Source organism: Schistocerca cancellata, chromosome 4 (assembly GCF_023864275.1).
Source record: "Schistocerca cancellata isolate TAMUIC-IGC-003103 chromosome 4, iqSchCanc2.1, whole genome shotgun sequence".
Lineage (NCBI taxonomy): Eukaryota > Metazoa > Arthropoda > Insecta > Orthoptera > Acrididae > Schistocerca > Schistocerca cancellata.
The window spans coordinates 573,815,327-573,835,136 of NC_064629.1; the positions used below are offsets into that span (position 1 = coordinate 573,815,327).

Consider the following 19,810-nt stretch of genomic DNA (forward strand, 5'->3'; position numbering starts at 1 on the left):
ACCCTCAAGCTGGCACACTATTTTTCATAACACCAGCATGTACGCAGCGCACATTGTATGCATGTAAAGAATTGCTGTCTTCAAGATACCAAGGTAAATATGTATGAGCAAAATCACAGTTTAATCTTAGTTTAATTAAACAATGATAAAATAAACTTACATGATATAAGCTAAAGCACTGATTAATTAAACAATAGTGAAATAAACTTTGATTGCAACACTCTGATGCCATTGACAGGAGTTACCCTACAGTAATGACTCACTCAAAGCATTAAACAGTGCAGATGCATCAGATTCCATCCAACCATTTACTAGATTACAAATTATATCGTTGAGAAAAGCCTCATTGTAGAACTGTGCTGCTATCTTGTAATCTGGGTCACTTTCCTGCACTGATCCTAATTTTTTCTCTCTTAGCTTGCTGTTCATTTTATACTATTGCTGCTCACTTGCACATATGACAACACAATTTATCACTGTGTTTAAAGCAGTAATGAAGGTATAGTTATGAGCTTAAAGCTGTGAAACAACAATGGAACAACGCAAAACAATTTTATTTGTGGTTGGTGCACTTTATACATAGTCACACCCACTCAAGGGTTAATGAAAACAATTGAGGGAAAGGTATCTGAAACTGAGGGGCTGCATGATGAACAAAAGAATGAGTAAAAAGGTTTGTTATGGAAAGATGGGGATGTGTTCAGTGATATACCAGGATGGATACAGAATTTTGAATGTGTATTAAAACTGAAACCTACTGGCCCATTTTTTATAAAACTATATAATGTACCAATTGAAAGGAGTTGCAAAAGATGGAAAAGCATGGTATAACTGAGAGAAGTAACAGTGATTATTATAAACGTCTGATGGTTCTGATAAAATGTGATGGATGTGTTAGACTTGTTTTACACTCCAGACATCTGAAAAAAGTTATACATCGAGGAAACAGCAAGCTGGAGAACATAAATGAGTCATTACAAAAGTTTCAGTATATTAAACTGATGACAAGTTTAGATGTGATCTCTGGATTTCATTAGGTTCCACTTGCTCCAGAATCTCAGAAAAATATTACGACATTTTTGTACAATGGTAAAGGTTACCAGCACTGTGATGTATTCTTTGGTTTAAATTACCTGAGTTCATCGGAGCTTTGAATCATGTTTTAGGTCAGGAACTGTCTTCTAAATTAACCATATTTGTTAATGACATTTTGCTTTACATTCAGAGTTGGGATGAGAATTTCCTGTTATTAAAAGAAGTGTTTGACAAATTGCGATCAGGAGGGATGACATTAAAATAAAAAAAATATAAATTTGTAGTTAATAAACTGAAGTTTTTGGGATACTGCATTACTGAGAAAAGTACACCTGCCGACCACATGCCCCTCCATATCCACATCCAGTAATGCCATTAGGCTAAGGATGATATGGCAGTCTATCGGTACTGTTGGGCCTTCTGAGGCCTGTCTGGACAGAGGTTTCTAAAGCCATTGCTGAGTTTCCAGTACCCAACAATAAGGATCAATTGAAATCCTTTTTCGTCATGTATGGATATCATAGAAAATACATTAGTAGTCAAGGGTACAAATGCATCACATTTCTGCAACTTACTGAAAAAGAATTCTGTCTAGATATGGGACAGAGTGTGAGGAAGCTTTTCATTCTATAACAAGTGCTCAGTAACTGCAACGTTCTGTACAGACTCGACTTATCCTTACCATTTTGTTTATCGAGTGAGGTGAGGCAGTGGTTGACACAGTGGCCTCGCATCTGTGAGGATTGTTCAAGCCTGCATCTGGCCATCCAGATTTAGATTTTCCATGATTTCCCTAAATCACGCCAGGCAAATGCCCGGATGGTTTCAAAGGGTATGGTCAATTTCCTTCCCCATCCTCATCACAATCTGAGCTTCTGCTCTGTCTCTAATGACCTTGATGTTGATGGGACATTAAACACAATCTTTCTTCCTTAACATTTTGTCTATTTTATGATGATAGTGATTATGGATTTGTTCTATATAAAAATTTTGGATGGGAACATAAACACTTGATGGCTGCTTCTACATGTACGATGCTCCAAAAACATGAAAGAATCTAAAATGTAACTAGAAAAGAACTGTTAGCTGTATAATGGACATTTACTAAATTCAGACACAGCTTGTTGTAACAGGACAAGGCATATCTGTGTAGGTCTAGTGGAATGCAATTTGATTGGGCACAGCATTTGAATTACATCCATGCGGAGCATTCAAGGGAAGGTGGCATGCATGCTGTCTCTGGCTGAGGGCATCTTGTGCTCTGCTGGAAGGTGTTACTGACATTGGCCGCATTGTCGCTACGAGGTCTGTCCATGTGGTTTCAGACAAAGTGTGGACCATGAGTGACCACCAACTCAGAAGGCTGTGGCAGACAGGCAGCCCTTGCTTTGAGGAACCTGGCAGCAGGCCTTTCAAAGCCTCAGTCACCTCCTCCAAAAACTGGTCCCTCATGCCTCCAGCAGGCTGTAAGAGAAGCTGGTAAAGTCCAGGATGTAGACACTTGATTCATGGGGACATGATGCTCAGCAATGAGCATGACAGTTTGTGGTGGTTATAAATGCACAATGTTACATGACAGTATTTGTGCAAAGTGATTACATTATTTGACTTTGCTGTGTAAGAATGCAAACATAATACCTTGACTTTCAATATAGTTCAGGAAATGAATACTTATGAATGAACATTCAATATCACCAGCATACGTGAGTGGTTAAGGAACTGTACATTTTAGTTCAATTTGTACTCATTTGTAGTTTTCAATATTTTACCATGCGCTGATATGGTTTGTCCGTACATTTAGTCACATGTTATACACTAATTGCTATAATATTTGTGTGCATTACTAATTTTCTCATGAAATATTATACTTCTTTTTTCACTATATGGAGGCAGCTTGTCTATTTTCTTCCAAAAAAGAATTTCACAATGAAAATACTGATCAGAGATATGGAATGACACATCAATCCCATTAGCTTTATTAATATTTTTATTTATGCAGTTTTCTCACTGTGTTACTTCTGTCAGGTGACAACCTTTTGGTATTTTGTACCATGGCAATGCATCTAGGCACGGCTTAGGATTTATTTACTTATGTGCATAATGGTCTGTATTTCGAACTGTATTAATGTTAAATTACTACAAAAATGAATCAAAAGATATGGGGTGTCGATATTACTGCAAAATTATATATGAAAAAGCTTTGCTAAGTTATTTCATATGATCAACATACATTCTGTGAAACACTCTCTCATATCCTCATGTTTCAGTACATGGGTATGATTGGTCGTTTAACTGTTGGTATACACACCAACTTATGATATTTCATGATGACAGTTTCTTGTATATAAAATTTATCTTCACTTACATTGTTTGTCATCTGAAGATGCTATTGGTTGTCTAACTTTACATGTGAAAACATCTTCAAAGTAATAATTGTTAACAATTGCTTTGTTGCAAATTAAGTGGTATATGTTAAGAAATTTTACCTCACATTCTTTGAGTAGTTTGTCTTCTCATTCCTACAATTCCAACTAAGCTTTGCTTTAATATATTTTGTTATGTGTTAGGGGAACCTGGTTCTGTGTACTAATGCAAGGAATATTTTGTAGGACAAACTGATGGTTCCTCAACGAAGTGAAAGACTACTATTACCATGCTTGAGCAAAAGACACTATGATGAAGAGGTTAAGAGTGAAGACCATGACTGTGGGTAAAGGAGAAGTCAGAAGAACTGATTGTAAGTCAAGACCAGAAGACAAGACTGTACATATTGTAAACAGTTGTAATCTACAATTTTGAAAATTTTTCCAGTTTGTCTTGCAATATTGGAAAAAGTTTCTGTTAGTACTGGCTTGCCGCAATCACTGTGCTGGCACATTCTCATCCATAAATTTTTATGCGAGCTTTTGGTAATTTTTTTTTTTTTTTTATAAATTTGTGTGTTCATATACAACTATACCCATTAAACATGATTACTTCCAACATAACAGAAATTATTTATATCTTCTATGTTTAGAAGATTTAACATAAAAACTGTAAATTTAAATATACTAAATTTTGCTAAATAGTTATCAGTTAACAGCTTTGATAATGATGTCAATCTACTGGCTTTAAATGTTATCTTTTTACTAGTTCTTTGGGAATGCTTGGTGGAAAGTTGTCCAGTAATGGAGAAATGTCATGTTTGTGAAGCAGTAGAAAGCAAACACTTTGTAGTTGGACCTGATAGCTCACAGAAGTAAATGAATGTTACATTTTGTTATTCTGATGATTGAAGAGTTAAAATACAAATATTTACAGATATTTATTTTGTTTCATAAACAGAGATTCAAAAGACTTTCAGAATCCTACCAACAGTGGTTTTTATTCATACAAAGTAGGCCTGTGCCATTATCGTACTTCTATGTGAGGACAAGGAAGTGAACTTCAAGACAATCAGCTATGCAAAAATTGCATTTTAGTAAAGTGTATACCTTGTTCAATGCAACTCCATTTACAATAATGACAAACACCCATTCCAGGGACAATTCACTGCACAACCAGTAGTAATGAATTGGTATATTACCATATCCACCAAACAACTCTTCCACTGGTATGAACAGCCACTGCCAAATTCTGACTGAATGGTTGCAGAGCACGCAACTCAACACAGAATGGTTGATTACAATGGCATCTTACTAAACTATGCCACAAAACCAACTTTTCAGAAACTTCCTGGCAGATTAAAACTGTGTGCCGGACCGAGACTCGAACTCGGGACCTTTGCCTTTCGCGGGCAAGTCCTCTACCAACTGAGCTACCCAAGCACGACTCATGCCCCATCCTCACAGCTTTACTTTTGCCAGTACCTCGTCTCTTACTTTCCAAACTTTACAGAAGCTCTCCTGCGAAGGTTGCAGACCTAGCACTCCTGAAAGAAAGGATATTGCAGAGACATGGCTTAGCCACAGCTTGGGGGATGTTTCTAGAATGAAATTTTCACTCTACAGCGGAGTGTGCGCTGATATGAAACTTCCTGGCAGATTAAAACTGTGTAAAGCTGTGAGGACGGAGTGTGAGTTGTGCTTGGGTAGCTCAGTTGGTAGAGCACTTACCTGCGAAAGGCAAAGGTCCCGAGTTCGAGTCTCGGTCCGGCACACAGTTTTAATCTGCCAGAAAGTTTCATATCAGCGCACACTCCACTATACAGTGAAAATTTCATTCTACCAACTTTTCAGAACTATACAACTGGGAACAGTTCCTTAGTCTTTCTACTCTTGATTCACCTGGGCTACAAGTTCATTAGTCCCCATCCTCCACTTACCTCTGCTCCTTTAACCACCAATCTCCTGCTGCCCCCCCCCCCCCCCCCGCCAACCCTTTTGCAACCTATTTCCTCGTGTGGAAATTGAAACTCTCCCTGTTTGCATGTGAATGAGTTTCCTCTGTCGCCATTCATGTCTACTTCCTTGCTGTCCATCCCTTTTCCTTATCCTCACACTACCTTAAGCCTCAGCACTTCCACATCCATCAAATAGATGGATTTATCACCTCATTTCAGCTCAAAGGCTGTGATAATATAGTTGTGTTATGTCTGTATGCTACGGTCTAAAGAACCATTAAGATTTAATAGCTGAGCTACAACGTTGAACTTACAGTATATACCAGCTGACAGCTCAATAATTCCTTTACAAAGTCAGCTGTTACTTTTACTGATACCAATGTTGTACCATACACAACAATTAGAAAAAAAGAAGAAAAAAATAAAAATGTTTATATATACAATGACTATAGCTGCGGAGGATTTTTTTTAAAAATGGCAATTTTTATTTATAATAAATCACATAATTATCAAACAAATGAATAGTAAATCAGTCTGTACAATACAGCAGCCTGTTTCAGCCAGAAAAACAGTGATATAATTGAAATGAACACAAATTAGGAGACCGCAAATTTATCATTGACTTTATGCTATATATTAGCTTTTGCAAATCCGATACGGTCACTCTTCATATCAAACTCTGTGTAATACTGTGCAATAAATGATGCTCCTAGTGACCAAATATTACTTGCTTCATTTCCAACCAGTGCAGATAGGCAGACAGTGAAGCCCCACTTTGTAATCTGAAAGAAAAATAAACTTTTATGTATCATAATGCCCATTTATCATATGGTTGTAAAATAGCCTCTTTCACTTTTACGTACCAGTAGGCACGTGATACTGAAAGCTATGGTTATTCAAATGTGGCATTATACTTGACATTTTATAAACACATATTTGAAGAACAATATTAGCTTCCATCACTGTACTAGTATCTCAACAGAAACTTTCTCATGAAGCCTACAAAAAATGGATTCCAACATATCGAAAAGCACACTACTTTTGTATCAGGACACAACAGTTACAAGGAAAAGTATACTTTCCATGTTTTCACCTATGATTACAGCTCTGTGATATCCTTCAAGCTGATAATTTTCAAGCAAAGTATGGCAATGTTTGAATTTAGCCACCCATTTCTGATCTGTTGAAAATGAAAACTGCATATAAGCTTCCACCAGTTTTGGATAAATTTATGTCAATTATGAGCCACTCACGACAAAAGAATTTTAGGACTGCACCATGTTCCAGTTTGCCCATTTAAATATAGCATACACAATTGAGCTTCTTTAAAACATATAGACAAGACTTGCAAAACTCAAGTTGCCTCTCTACTTCCATTATTATGCAACATATACCAAAAAATATAAATCTTATTTCACTGATATCAGTACCATCTTTTAACTAGGCCAAAATATTTTCTTCTTATCCTTGTTAGTACTACTATCCCCCCCCCCCCACAAGCAACTTTTGAATGTGCTGCTGTGGGCAACTTTTTCAGTGCCACTTGCCTTTCTCTTTTTCATACTCACATCTAATGTACAAAGGGAAAAAAATCAGAGTATCAGAGTTACAATGTAAGTATTGTAATTTTTTCAATTCTCTCACTGTGGTGCTTGGATCAACCATGTGGATGGAGGGTGTGGGCAGAAGATGGGGGGGGGGGGGGGGGTCACCTAATTGCCCTCATACAAGAATAAACTTTGAAATTAATATGAGGTTGTTATTGTAGGAAAAGTGCCTTTCTTGTAGCATCCTAGATGTATGATTAACCAAGCATTTTACAAACAATGCGGAACAGACACAGTGAATCATATAACACTTGTTTATTTTCAGCCTTTTTGATAATTTTAAATGGTATGGTCTCCTCATATTCAAATTAAACTAAATGGTATGGTCTCCTCATATTCAAACTAAACTAAAGTATAAATTGCACAAAAAATATCTATAGACCACCTCATTTTTGAATAAATTACACATTTCAGAATTCTTCAATGGAAAGCAATCTATCAGTATCAGACTTCTATTGTCATTGCCCCTTGGCAGACTGTGAGATGTTATCAACTTAGGAGGTCATTACAATGTGTAGTCTGCATTACTGAGAGTTAATTTCTCTTTACTACGATTATAAGCCAGCACTCATCGGCACATAGTGAATTTACATCGAGTGCCAGTTCTATCCACATTGTCTTCATAACACCTGCACAATTTTGCCACTGCCAACAGCCACTCTAGGACTTATCCATTACACCCAATTAGGGTATCAGCTTTCATTGCTAATCATATTTCAGCATCCGTCATTTTTTGCTCTTTACCTTTTAAATCCAACTTGGAAACAAAACCTATTTTTTCACTGTTTTATTCTTGATTATCCTCTTAAGTTAAATTGAAATACCAAGCAACAACTTCTTTGGCTTGAACTTCTGGTAGAACCTGAATAAAATTGACAAAACAAATTGGTTACAAGGTTTTTAGAGCATAACAACATTATTACTCATCTATGATTGAAATTATGTAGATTGCATCTTCACTGAGGAACAGTTGTGAACATACTGCCACTGCCGTTACTTTCTAGCCTGGCATGCTCAAGAACTAACTCCACTGGTGGACAAGTTTTCTCCTCAGGAGGAGTCTTTTTCATTTATGGCAGTACAACTCATACAATCAAGTGTCTTGAGAGGTTTTGTGTCTTCAGTAAGAATTGCCACTGCGCCACACTTGTGTGTAATGGGAAGGATGGAAGGAAAGAAGGAAGACAAATTAGGTTTTAATGTATCACTGCCATTGAGGTCATTTAAGATGGAGCACAAGCTCAGATTGTCTCAAGGATTTTACAAACATGGTCTTTCATAGGCACTATCCTGGCATTTGTTTGGAGAGATATGGGGAAATTACAGGAAACCTAAATCTGGATGGTCAGACATGAATTTGAACCATTTTCCTCCCAGTAACAAGTCCAGTGTGCTAAGCACACAATGAGGGACTTAGCAACAAGGCATAAGTTGATGTTGGCATTTTGTCTGCTCAAGCTCAGGATGATGTGTCTCATATATAGCCAGCCTCATATAACATTGTCTTATACCAAATGTGATAGACCTAAAGTCATGTGTTGAAGTGCTGAATCTGAATTGTCCTTCACTCTAACAAGTCCACAAAATTGTTGATCAGCAGTAATTATGCAGGCAGCTGAAAATACCATTTACATCATCACCAGTTCAATTTCACCATTCTCATATGAGTCACCAGCATCACTGTTATTTGTCATGCTGCTCCAAGTACTCAAGCAACACAAGATCAAAATGCCCTAACTGAAATGCCCCTTTATATGACATCAGAAGCTGGAGGAATCCTGTTCCGATAAATCCATATGCTCTTCTGCCGGCTGTATTCCAGATTCTCCCCGAACAACTGCTAACGAGTGGGTGATCACAGCCGTCGTGTTGTCCAATGTAGTTCCTGGAGGAGCTGGTAAGGGTGCTGCATCTGGATGTAGCCACTGGGCAGGTGGTTGTTGTTGATGTTGTCCCATAGGGGCGTCAAAGTCACCACCCCCTTCTCCATACACCCCACCATACATGGCGGGGCTTGCCGTCACCGATAGTAATGTCAGGTGTTAATGTGCCTAACAGAAAACCGTACCAAACCAAAGCTGTTACACGCGTGCACTAGTAGGTAAACACAAGCGTCACACGGAAGAGCGACCGCGTTGCACGTCTTAACACTTCCACTTCTGCAAGCGAACTGCCCCTCATTGTCTTCAAAAACTGCAGCAGAACATTTTTGATGAAACTGCAGCAATCAATCTGGCTTCAGCAGCTTGCTGACCATGGTCCAAAAGTGCCCATAGATGAATGGTGGTCACTTTAAACATCTAATATAGTCAGGTTAGTACTATATTTCCTTTGCTCTGCTGTGTTTCTTTGTACCCTGGAACTCTGTTAGCCAGGCCACTTTTATTTGCCCCACCCCGTACTTCTCTTTCTGCATCAACATGCCATTAGTGGCATCAGGCAGCATACAACTTCACAGTGGCCAGTGGTCATCATGGTTTGGCTCATCAGTGTATAATCTATCATTTCCCCTTTTGGAGGTATTAAATACATTCTTCATTTATTTGGCTGAGCATTTTTGATTCATCGTGATCTGGTTATAGGTACATGGCACTGACACTGTTTCTTGCATGAATTCTATTACTTTATGCCTTGATCAGCCCACACCTTTTTTCTCAGCTACTTCCAGGAAGTGATAATTAAATACATTGAGTAGCTGACTGCTAAAATTTGTTATTTGACTGTTTTCTCTAATAACAAAGATGTCACATCCTTAATTTATTTCTTGGTTTCTTTTTAACTATTGTCCAAACAGATGAAAAAATCAAAACATCTCTGATGTAATAATTCAGATAATAATCTGAAATATCAATTTCAGGCATTGTATGGAAGGTTATTTTATTTTCTAATAACTTCCCTTAAGATAGAGCAGTACTTTTTGTAATATGAAATCAGTCCTACTTCTCTGTTTGTCCTAACAATTTCATATGAATTTCATTTCCTTGTGCTTGTTATTTTGATTACTTTTATATTTCAAGGCTTTTCTGTCGTATTATTGTTTTCTTGGGAGAACAGCTGTTAAAGATTCATAGAAATCCATCAACAAATACATTAAATTTAGAATTGACATTTGTTACATCATATACGTCTGCATTAAATACATACTCTATTTTCTGTCCCACCACTTCTCTGTAATCAGGTAAGTTATCAAATGTGACAAACAGAACAATGTGGCCAGATATGCCATTCACTCCTGGATAAACATTTATATCACTGATTATGTGTATGGGGTATAAGTGGGTACTATAATACCGAATAATACACCCATTAATAAAAACACTGATTTATTGTACTTGATGGCACAATGTATACAGCACAAAGACAAAGAAAAGCGTGCCAAGACGTGGGTCTCTGCTTGACGCTCCAAAGAACATGGCAAAGAGAAATCAAATGTTCGTAGCTGGTGACAGTCGATGTTTAACTACTTCTGTGAATGTCACCACATAGCCCCCCCACCCCTTGCAGTATGGAGTACTCGGCGGTGGGCAGGAGCAGTGGGTTGACAGGCAGATGCGTGATTGGTAACTCCTCGGCGTCATCTGGGATTGGTGGTGATGCCTGTGCTCGCAGCTCGAGGGGGGGCCACTGGACGGTGTAGTCGTCGAATCTCTGAGGGTGGCAAAGGCGTCGGCCAGCCCTGGAGTGTGGGTGTGGTGAGGAGATCTGTGACGCACATGGCACGCACAGGAATACGAACCCGTTAGGGCACACAAATGCTCTGATAGCATCGATGGATGTGCAGGGCGGGAGTGGGAATCGTCGCACTACTGATGTGGCTGGTGTGCAAGTAGGGGACGACGCACTCAGTTTTACCAACAATCACCTCGGATGGTGATAGAAAGGTTCGTGATGTCCTCCGGATAAATGTCCACCCGCAGCTCAATCATGCTGGTCTCCGGTGGAAGGCCCTGGTCAGTTCTGTGTAGGGGTGCTGAGAAACCTCGGAATGGGGAGATGGGAGTGGTCAGGGGTTTGTCCTGACCCGGCGAGGCGGGTATAGCAGTGTGGGGATAATATGTGCTCGGTTGGGAGTACCTTGATGTTCCCAGCGTGGGGGGAGAGGTCTGAGAGGGGGGTAAAGAGCTTGACGGAGAGCTGTTGGTGTCACTGGACTTGGCTCGGGATGAATTGGACAGTGAAGGTCGGGGCGAGAAACCTTGGAAGGGTGAGCTGGGAGTGCTGCAAGTTGCAGGGGGCCTAGAAGTGGGAGCGGCTGGGGCGAAATAAGGGAGCTCGATTGTGGGCTGTAAATGTAATTAGAGGAAGTTGCATCCTCAACAGGAGGGGGCGGGGACGTCGGCTCCACGTTCGCTGGTTTTACTCGGTGAAGTGATAGAGTGACTGGGTTGCCTTTGACCTCAATGTCTAATGTCTGGTCTGTGCATTTAATAATTTTATGTGGGCCAGTATAGGGAGGCTTTAGGGGGGTCCGCACTGTGTCGTCGCGGAGCATTACATGTGAGCAGGTTTCCAATGTTCGTGGCATGTATGTGTGCGGGGAAGTGTGGCTGGTGTGGAGGGTATAGGAGTTTAGAGCAATGCAGTTTGATGCATTCAAGTAAAGTAGGTAGCTCGGAGAGGATGGGTTCAAATGAGGGATTGACCAGTTCACCAGGTAAGATGAGTGTCTGTCCGTACACAAACTCGGCAGTTGTGCCCTTCAAGTCTTCCTTGTAGGTGGCGCAGAGGCCAAGCAGTACGAATGGCAGGGCCTCTGTCTATAATTTTCCGTGGCATCGAATCGCAGTCTTTAGCATCCTGTGCCATCGCTTAGCTAATCCAATGGATAGGCTGTGGTGTGCCATAAAGAGCGCAGAGCGAGTTGAACGATGTGGACACAAACTGGCGACCTTGGTTGGTGGTGACGGTGGCAGGGGAACCAAAATGAGTGATCCACATGGAGAAGAATTCTCGTGCTACAGTCTCTGCGGTAATGTTCGGCAGGGGCGCTGCTTCCACCCACCGTGTTGTCCTGTCAATTACTGAAAGGTTGTACCTATAGCCCTCGGAGGGGGGAGGGGGGAGGGGAGGGAGCCCACTAAGTCTATGTAGACATGTTGAAACTGGCTTGTGGGTGTAGGGAAACTATGCAGTGGGAGTATGGTGTGGCATGATACTTTGTTCTGTTGGCATCGTGTACAGTTGCGGGCCCACTCTTGGCAGTTATGCTTCATGTTGTGGCAAATAAAACATTCCGTCACGAGTCTTGTGGAAGCGCGGATGCTAGGGTGCGCTAAATTGTGGAGCTTGAGAAACACATTGCACTGTAAGGCGCGCGGGATGAACGGTCGTAGGGTCCCGGTGGATTTGTTGCACCAAATCTCGCCAACTACGCCTGGGTAAGTAATGCGCACTGGTTTGAGTGACGAGTTTTGGTCTGAAATCGGTGTCAAGAGTTCCTCGTCTGCTGCTTGCAAGGTAGCAAGGTTCGATATACTGAAAAGTGATGTCTCTGCGTCCACTCGCGATAGGAAGTCTGCGACGACGTTGTCGGCACCCCTGATATACCACACATCAGTGGTAAACTGTGATATGAAGTTGAAATATCGAAAACGGCATGGGGGCGGATCTTTAGTGGGGTTCTGTATGGCACCGGCTAACGGTTTGTGGTCCGTTAGTACATAGAGTCCTCGGCCTTCGATTTCTGGACGAACATGTTTGATGGCCTCATAGACTGCTAATAGGTCATGATTGAAGGCAGAGTACTTCTTCTGTGCGTTGTTCAATTTCTTCGAGAAGAAACTCAGTGGGAAGGTAGAGTCGCTGACCGTTTGACTCAGGACGGTGCCTACCACGCTTTCGCTAGCGTTTGTAGTTATGAATAGTTCTGCCTCCGCGTGAGGGAGTGCTATGGTAAACGCTGAGGCCAAACGTTTTTTTAATTTCTCGAAAGCGGAGTTCATTTCTTCTGTCCAAGGGACGGGTCATGTGCCTGAAGTTAACCATGCTGCGAGCGTGTCTGTAAGCGGAGCCTGGACTTCTGCCGCGGCAGGTAGGTGCTTCCTGTAATAGTTTATTATTCCTAAGAAATGGCGCAATTCCTAGTAAGTTGTTGGGCGTTGCATCTCTAACACTGGTTGCACTTTAGCGGGCGGGGGTAATGCCCGCTGGTGACACCACGAACCCTAGGAAGTCGACGGAGGTTCTGTGTAACTGCAGCTTCTTATTGTTTGTTTCGATACCTGCTGCCTGCAAGGTATCGAGTACAGTTTGTACATGGGTCTTCTTGTCCTCTAGTGAAGGGTTGAACATGAGGATGTCGTCTAAATAGGCGAAACAGAAATCGAGGTGAAGGAGAACCTCATTTATGAATCGCTGCCAAGTCTGGGCTGCGTTACGAAGACTGAAAGGCATGTAACGGTATGCAAAGAGGCCTTTCCTAACTGTTTTGATGACACTGCCAGTCTTACATCTGTTTTTGAGACCATTTGCCATTTTAGTTGAAAGTGTCTCTGTGCAAGTGCATATGTGTCTGATTGATCTGCAAGGTAATTCCCATTTTAATAATAAATCCTTTTGTGTTAAAACTGTCCAAGACATCTACATCACTTTCCTTAGGTAGATTTTCCACATCTCCATAATAAGGTTGCAAACTGCTACAATATTTCTATTGATATATTTGTGTGCAAGGCCTTTATTTAATTATAAAACTAAATAGGTCATGATTATGTGGCAACCTGAGTGCAAAACTCTGTAAAATTGTCTTCTTCTGTCCATATGCCAATAGTTTGTACCACACAAAAATTATATTCTGTCTTCAGCAAGCCAAAAATAATTAAATAATGCTGAAAATTTATTTTTTTGTCATCCACGTTGTTGAGAAAAAATATAAAACCAAGTCATATGTAGTGTGACTGCACTGCCATTTAAATGTGGTACGTTTGCAGTTTCCCCCTCCTTATGCTCAGACAATGTAGCGTGTTGGTGCGGGAAGAGTGCAGTGAAGCTGAGCACTATGGCACTCATGCCAGGGCACAGTTCGTGAGCCGAAATCTTGGCTGCACCTGCCCTGTATGTTTGAAACATTATGTTTTTAGTCATAATGTCACTGGGCATTTTTAAACTGATTGCAAATTGGAAACACAATCACCTAAAATAAATATGTATTACATGACTGATGACGTACCGTAACATGGGAAAATTTTGGCCTGGGTTGGTGCTCCAGAAAACCTAAATAACTTTGTGCTCCTAGGGTTAATGGTAACAATTACATGGTCAGACATCACCAAGGTTACTATTTCCCAGCTATGAACTTTGGCTATAAAAATCTCAACATGCTGATGAGAAAAGTTTTGTTGGTACCACAGATAAACTTGTCATATCATTAAATTTATTGTTCTTTTGTTGTTGGCTATGTAATGCTACATTCCCTCTCTTCATTTCACCATTTCTATCAACTCTGTAGTCTTACACTATACTAAATGTGGGTGCACCATCCTGAGACATTAATATCGCACAAAGAAATATTAGTTACTGATGTAGTTTTCAGATAACCTAAAAGTGAAAAATTTTACAATGAATGCAAAAGCAATGAAGTGGAGATCAAATGTAAAGGCAATTAAGTGTTCTGGGGAACAAAGAGGGCACACATGGACACACAATAGGGAAAGTAAAGGTGCACTATTTCATCTATCTTTCCTAATTATCTCATCAAAGTGGTAACAGTGACAGAGGATATACACTGAAGTGCTACATAAACTGGTGTAGGCATGCGTATTCAAATACAGAGATATGTAAACAGGCAGAATACGGCACTACGATCAACAACACATATATAAGACAACAAGTGTCTGGCGCAGTTGTTGGATCAGTTACTACAGCTCAATGGCAGGTTATCAAGATTTAAGTGAGTTTGAACGTGATGTTATAGCCGGTGCACAAGTGATGGGACACAGCGTCTCCAAGGTAGCGATGAAGTGGGGATTTTGCCATATGACCATTTCACGAGTGTACTGTGAATATCAGGGATATAGTAAAACATCAAAATCTCTGATATTGCTGTGGCTTGAAAAAGATCCTGCAACAAAGGGACCAACGATGACTGAAGAGAATTGTTCAACATGACAAAAGTGCAACCCTTCCACAAATTGCTGCAGGTTTGAATACAGGGCCATCAACAAATGTCAGCATGCAACCCATACAACAAAACATCATCGATATGGCCTTTTGGAGCTGAAGGCCCACTCGTGTACCCTCCATGACTGCATGACACAAAGCTTTATGCCTCACCTGGGGCCTTCAACACTGACACTGGACTGTTGATGACTGGAAACATGTTGCCTGATGATGTTCTAGACATCCAAATTACTGAAACAAACAATAAAATGACTGAAACAAACATATTTCTGAAATGGACAAACAAATTTCTGAAATGGACAAACAAATTTCTGAGAACTGTGATGCAACCAAAACTGAGCTAGAAAACAGAAATTCTGAAAATTATAATGCTGTTAAACTGGAGACAGGGAATCAAATTCTGGGATTCCAGGAAGAACTACGTAATCAGATATGAGCGGATAAAAACTAATTAAGTGATAAAATTGAAACTGCAAATTATAAAATTGCAGGATTAGACAACAGTCGCAAACACAGGATATCCTTTGCTCAGATTGTCAATCAAAAAGTAGCTGATCTGGAGGTTAATTTGTGAGGTGAGATTTCAGAGATAAAGCACAATTTATGTAACAAAGTTTTATTTGTTAATAACAGTTTTGATACAAAATTTTGTAATTTCAACACAAAAGTTTTTTTGTGTTGGAAAGATGATTTTTGAAGGGGGGAAAACCAGTGAATGTAAGAATCAGTGTGTCATATTTACAGAATAATTTTCTTGAAGTTCAAAAACAATTATGGTACATAATTTACATCAAGGTGTTGGTGCAAAACATTTCTTAACACATGCTGTAATGTTAAGTCCAATGTGCCGGTGAAAAGTTTCACTGGATAAAAATATCCCAAATCATTTAGCTACAATATAACAGGTCCGCAACTGGAAGCAGTTAATTCCATAAATTATCTGGCAGTAGGCATTAGGACTGATTTAAAATGGAATGATCATATAAAGTTGATTGTCAGTAAAGCAGATGCCAGACTGAGATTCATGGGAAGAATCCTAAGGAAATGCAATCCAAGAACAAAGGAAGTAGGTTACAGTACACTTGTTCGCACACTGCTTGAATACTGCTCACCAGTGTGGGATCCATACCAGATAGGGTTGATAGAAGAGATAGAGGAAATCCAATGGAGAGCAGCGTGCTTCTTTACAGGATCATTTAGTAATCGCGAAAGCGTTACGGAGATGATAGATAAACTTCAGTGGAAGACTCTGCAGGAGAGATGCTCAGTATCTCGGTATGGGCTTTTGTTGAAGTTTCGAGAACATACCTTCACCGACGAGTCATGCAGTATATTGCTCCCTCCTACGTATATCTCGCGAAGATACCATGAGGATAAAAATCAGAGAGATTAGAGCCCATACAGATGCATACTGACAATCCTTCTTTCCATGAACAATACGAGACTGGAATAGAAAGGAGAACTAATAGAGGTACTCAAGGTACCCTCCGCCATACACAGTCAGGTGGCTTGCAGAGTATGGATGTACATATAGATGTAGATATGGTTGTTTGCATCCTTTTGGTTTCTTAGAATAACATAAATACAATTTTATGCAGATCTGACTCATAATCTTAAAATTAAATTTGCAAAAAGATGTTCTGATAGGGAGGCATAATATTGGGCAAATTAGATTTGCATACAATATTTAACATACAACATTTTTGAAAAGAGTTTACTTAATAAATTTTGGTCAGAATCAGAACAGGCTACAATCAAAAGCAAATTTCTCAGCTGGCCAAGTTACAGAGGGGGTATGAAAGAATTTTGTAAAAATCAATCAAGGAAACTTGTTCATTTGAACCAACCTTTTGACAAACTGACGAAATCGACTCATTAAAGAGAAGGTTAACTAAGAATGTCCAAAGGGTTTGATGCATGGGCCTGACCAATCAGCTGAACAGTTTCTCAAATATATAGAGAAATTGGATACAGGTTTTGAAAGAAATAACAGATAGGGTCTTGGTCCAAATCGTTTCATACAAGAAGGTTACAATAGAAACTGAGGAAATAATTATTATCATGGGGGAAATGAAGGTAATAATCATAGAAATCAAGAAAGGGGAGCATCAAGAGAATTTGATAAGAGGGGGAGACAATATAATAGAAAATATGAACAAAGTAATAGAAACTGCAATCATAATCAACATGCAACTCAGCATTTGGGTCACAGTACTAAAGTTAATGAGCTGGTAAAGTAATGCTCACTGCATTTGAGGTGTACATTGTGAGAGTGGAAAATAATACACTTAATTCATGTACCAGTAGTCGTGACAGATATCCAATAGAGAATGATTGTTACAACTTCAGGGCAAGTACAGAAAAATACCAAAATAATAGAATTACAGTGTATCAAGAGTTTTAGAGTAATTTCTGGTCAGATTGAGGTAAGGACCAGAACACAATAGAAAAAAAATCTTAATTATGAATTGCAAGAAAGTGATCAAGAAAACTTTTATGGTACTGACATGGGAGAAAATTTTAATGAGTCTGGTGGTAACAACTTAAACATTTACTATATCTTTTCCAAAAATGAAGAAGTAGTGGAGCATGAGCAGAATGAGAAATACATGGTAGATGAAAATGCAACTGGTATTTGTAATGTAAATGATGTTACTGAAGAGGGAGAAATTAAGATTAATGAAAAGAGCGTAGCATTCTAAAGGATTCGAAAAGGGCACAGGTCATCCCCGTTTTCAAGAAGGGACGTCAAACAGATGTGCAGAACTATAGACCTATATCTCTAATGTCGATCAGTTGTAGAATTTTGGAACACGTATTATGTTCGAGTATAATGACTTTTCTGGAGACTAGAAATCTACTCTTTAGGAATCAGCATGGATTTGAAAAAGACTGTCGTGTGAAACCCAGCTCGCGCTATTCGTCCACGAGACTCAGAGGGCCATAGACACGGGTTCACAGGTAGATGCCGTGTTTCTTGACTTCCGCAAGGCATTCGATACAGTTCCCCACAGTTGTTTAATGAACAAAGTAAGAGCATATGGACTATCAGACCAATTGTGTGATTGTATTGAAGAGTTCCTAGATAACAGAACGCAGCATGTCATTCGCAATGGAGAGAAGTCTTCCGAAGTAAGAGTGATTTCAGGTGTGCCGCAGAGGAGTGTCATAGGACCATTGCTGTTCACAATATACATAAATGACCTTGTGGATAACGTCGGAAGATCACTGAGGCTTTTTGCAGATGATGCTGTGGTGTATCGAGAGGTTGTAACAATGGAAAATTGTACTGAAATGCAGGAGAATCTGCAGCGAATTGACGCATGGTGCAGGGAATGGCAATTGAATCTCAATGTAGACAAGTGTAATGTGCTGCAAATACATAGAAAGACAGGTCCCTTATCATTTAGCTACAAAATAGCAGGTCAGCATCTGGAAGCAGTTAATTCCATAAATTATCTGGCAGTAGGCATTAGGAGTGATTTAAAATGGAATGATCATATAAAGTTGATCGTCGGTAAAGCAGATGCCAGACAGATTCATTGGAAGAATCCTAAGGAAATGCAACCCGAAAACAAAGGAAATAGGTTACAGTACGCTTGTTCGCACACTGCTTGAATTCTGCTCAGCAGTGTGGGATCCGTACCAGATAGGGTTGATAGAAGAGATAGAGAAGATCCAACGGAGAGCAGCGCACCTCGTTACAGGATCATTTAGTAATCGCGAAAGCGTTACGGAGATGATAGATAAACTCCAGTGGAAGACTCTGCAGGAGAGATGCTCAGTAGCTCGGTACGGGCTTTTGTTAAAGTTTCGAGAACATACCTTCACTGAAGAGTCAAGCCGCATATTGCTCCCTCCTATGTATATCTCGCGAAGAGACCATGAGGATAAAATCAGAGAGACTAGAGCCCACACAGAAGCATACCGACAATCCTTCTTTCCACGAACAGTACGAGACTGGAATAGAAGGGAGAACCGATAGAGGTACTCAGGGTACCCTCCGCCACACACCGTCAGGTGGCTTGCATAGTATGAAAAAAAAAAAAAAAAGTAGATTATTTTGTTGGATTAAAAGATGATTTGTTAGATGAGAAGAAATATTGTTCCACATTATTCGTTAAGTTTGTTAGAGGCAAGTAAAAATGTAAATGAAGTTACAAACCAAGTTGGTTGGTCGGTTTGTGGGATTAAAGGGACCAGACTGCGGCGGTCATCGGTCCCACAAACCAAGTGTCTGAATATATGTATGAATACTAATTGTGCTCATAAATCAGTCACAGAAAGTGTTCAGAACAAATATGGATGTGAGTTGTCTAATCAGTCTTCAGTTCTAAATCTGGAAATTAGTGATAAAGAGTTTTCTGTACACAGTTCGCATAAATGTTAAGGAAGAGCTACTTACTTACTCACTTTGAAAAAATTAGCAATGTTGTGCAAAAGAGTTTACCCTGACTGGTGGAAAGAAAACTGCAATGCAATTTATGAATCATATAAAAGAAAGGTAGGGGTGAGTGAAGATTTAATTGAGCTTTTGGGTAACTTGTGGGATGACCATTATAATATAAGAAGCAATGTTATTTATGGTTTAAATATTAATTGGATGAAGATGGTAAGTGACTTACCTACTAGAAACAGGAACAAAAGTATCCAGAATAGCAAGGATATGGAATTGAGTGAAGTTGTAAGGGATTTCCTAGATGAAGGCATTGATACAGGGGCGGATGAGATC

At 39.7% G+C, this 19,810-nt stretch overlaps 1 protein-coding gene across 1 annotated transcript in view; it reads right to left on the bottom strand.

Annotated features, from left to right (window-relative positions):
• Positions 1-5,818: 5,818 nt before the first annotated feature.
• Positions 5,819-19,810, bottom strand: part of LOC126183200 (lysosomal aspartic protease-like) — a 91,774-nt gene continuing 77,782 nt past the window's right edge. Inside the window, exon 9 of the mRNA XM_049924967.1 lies at positions 5,819-6,138. Within this exon, the coding sequence (XP_049780924.1) occupies positions 5,986-6,138 (153 nt within the window). The 3' untranslated portion in view covers positions 5,819-5,985. The remainder of the gene's footprint in view (positions 6,139-19,810) is intronic.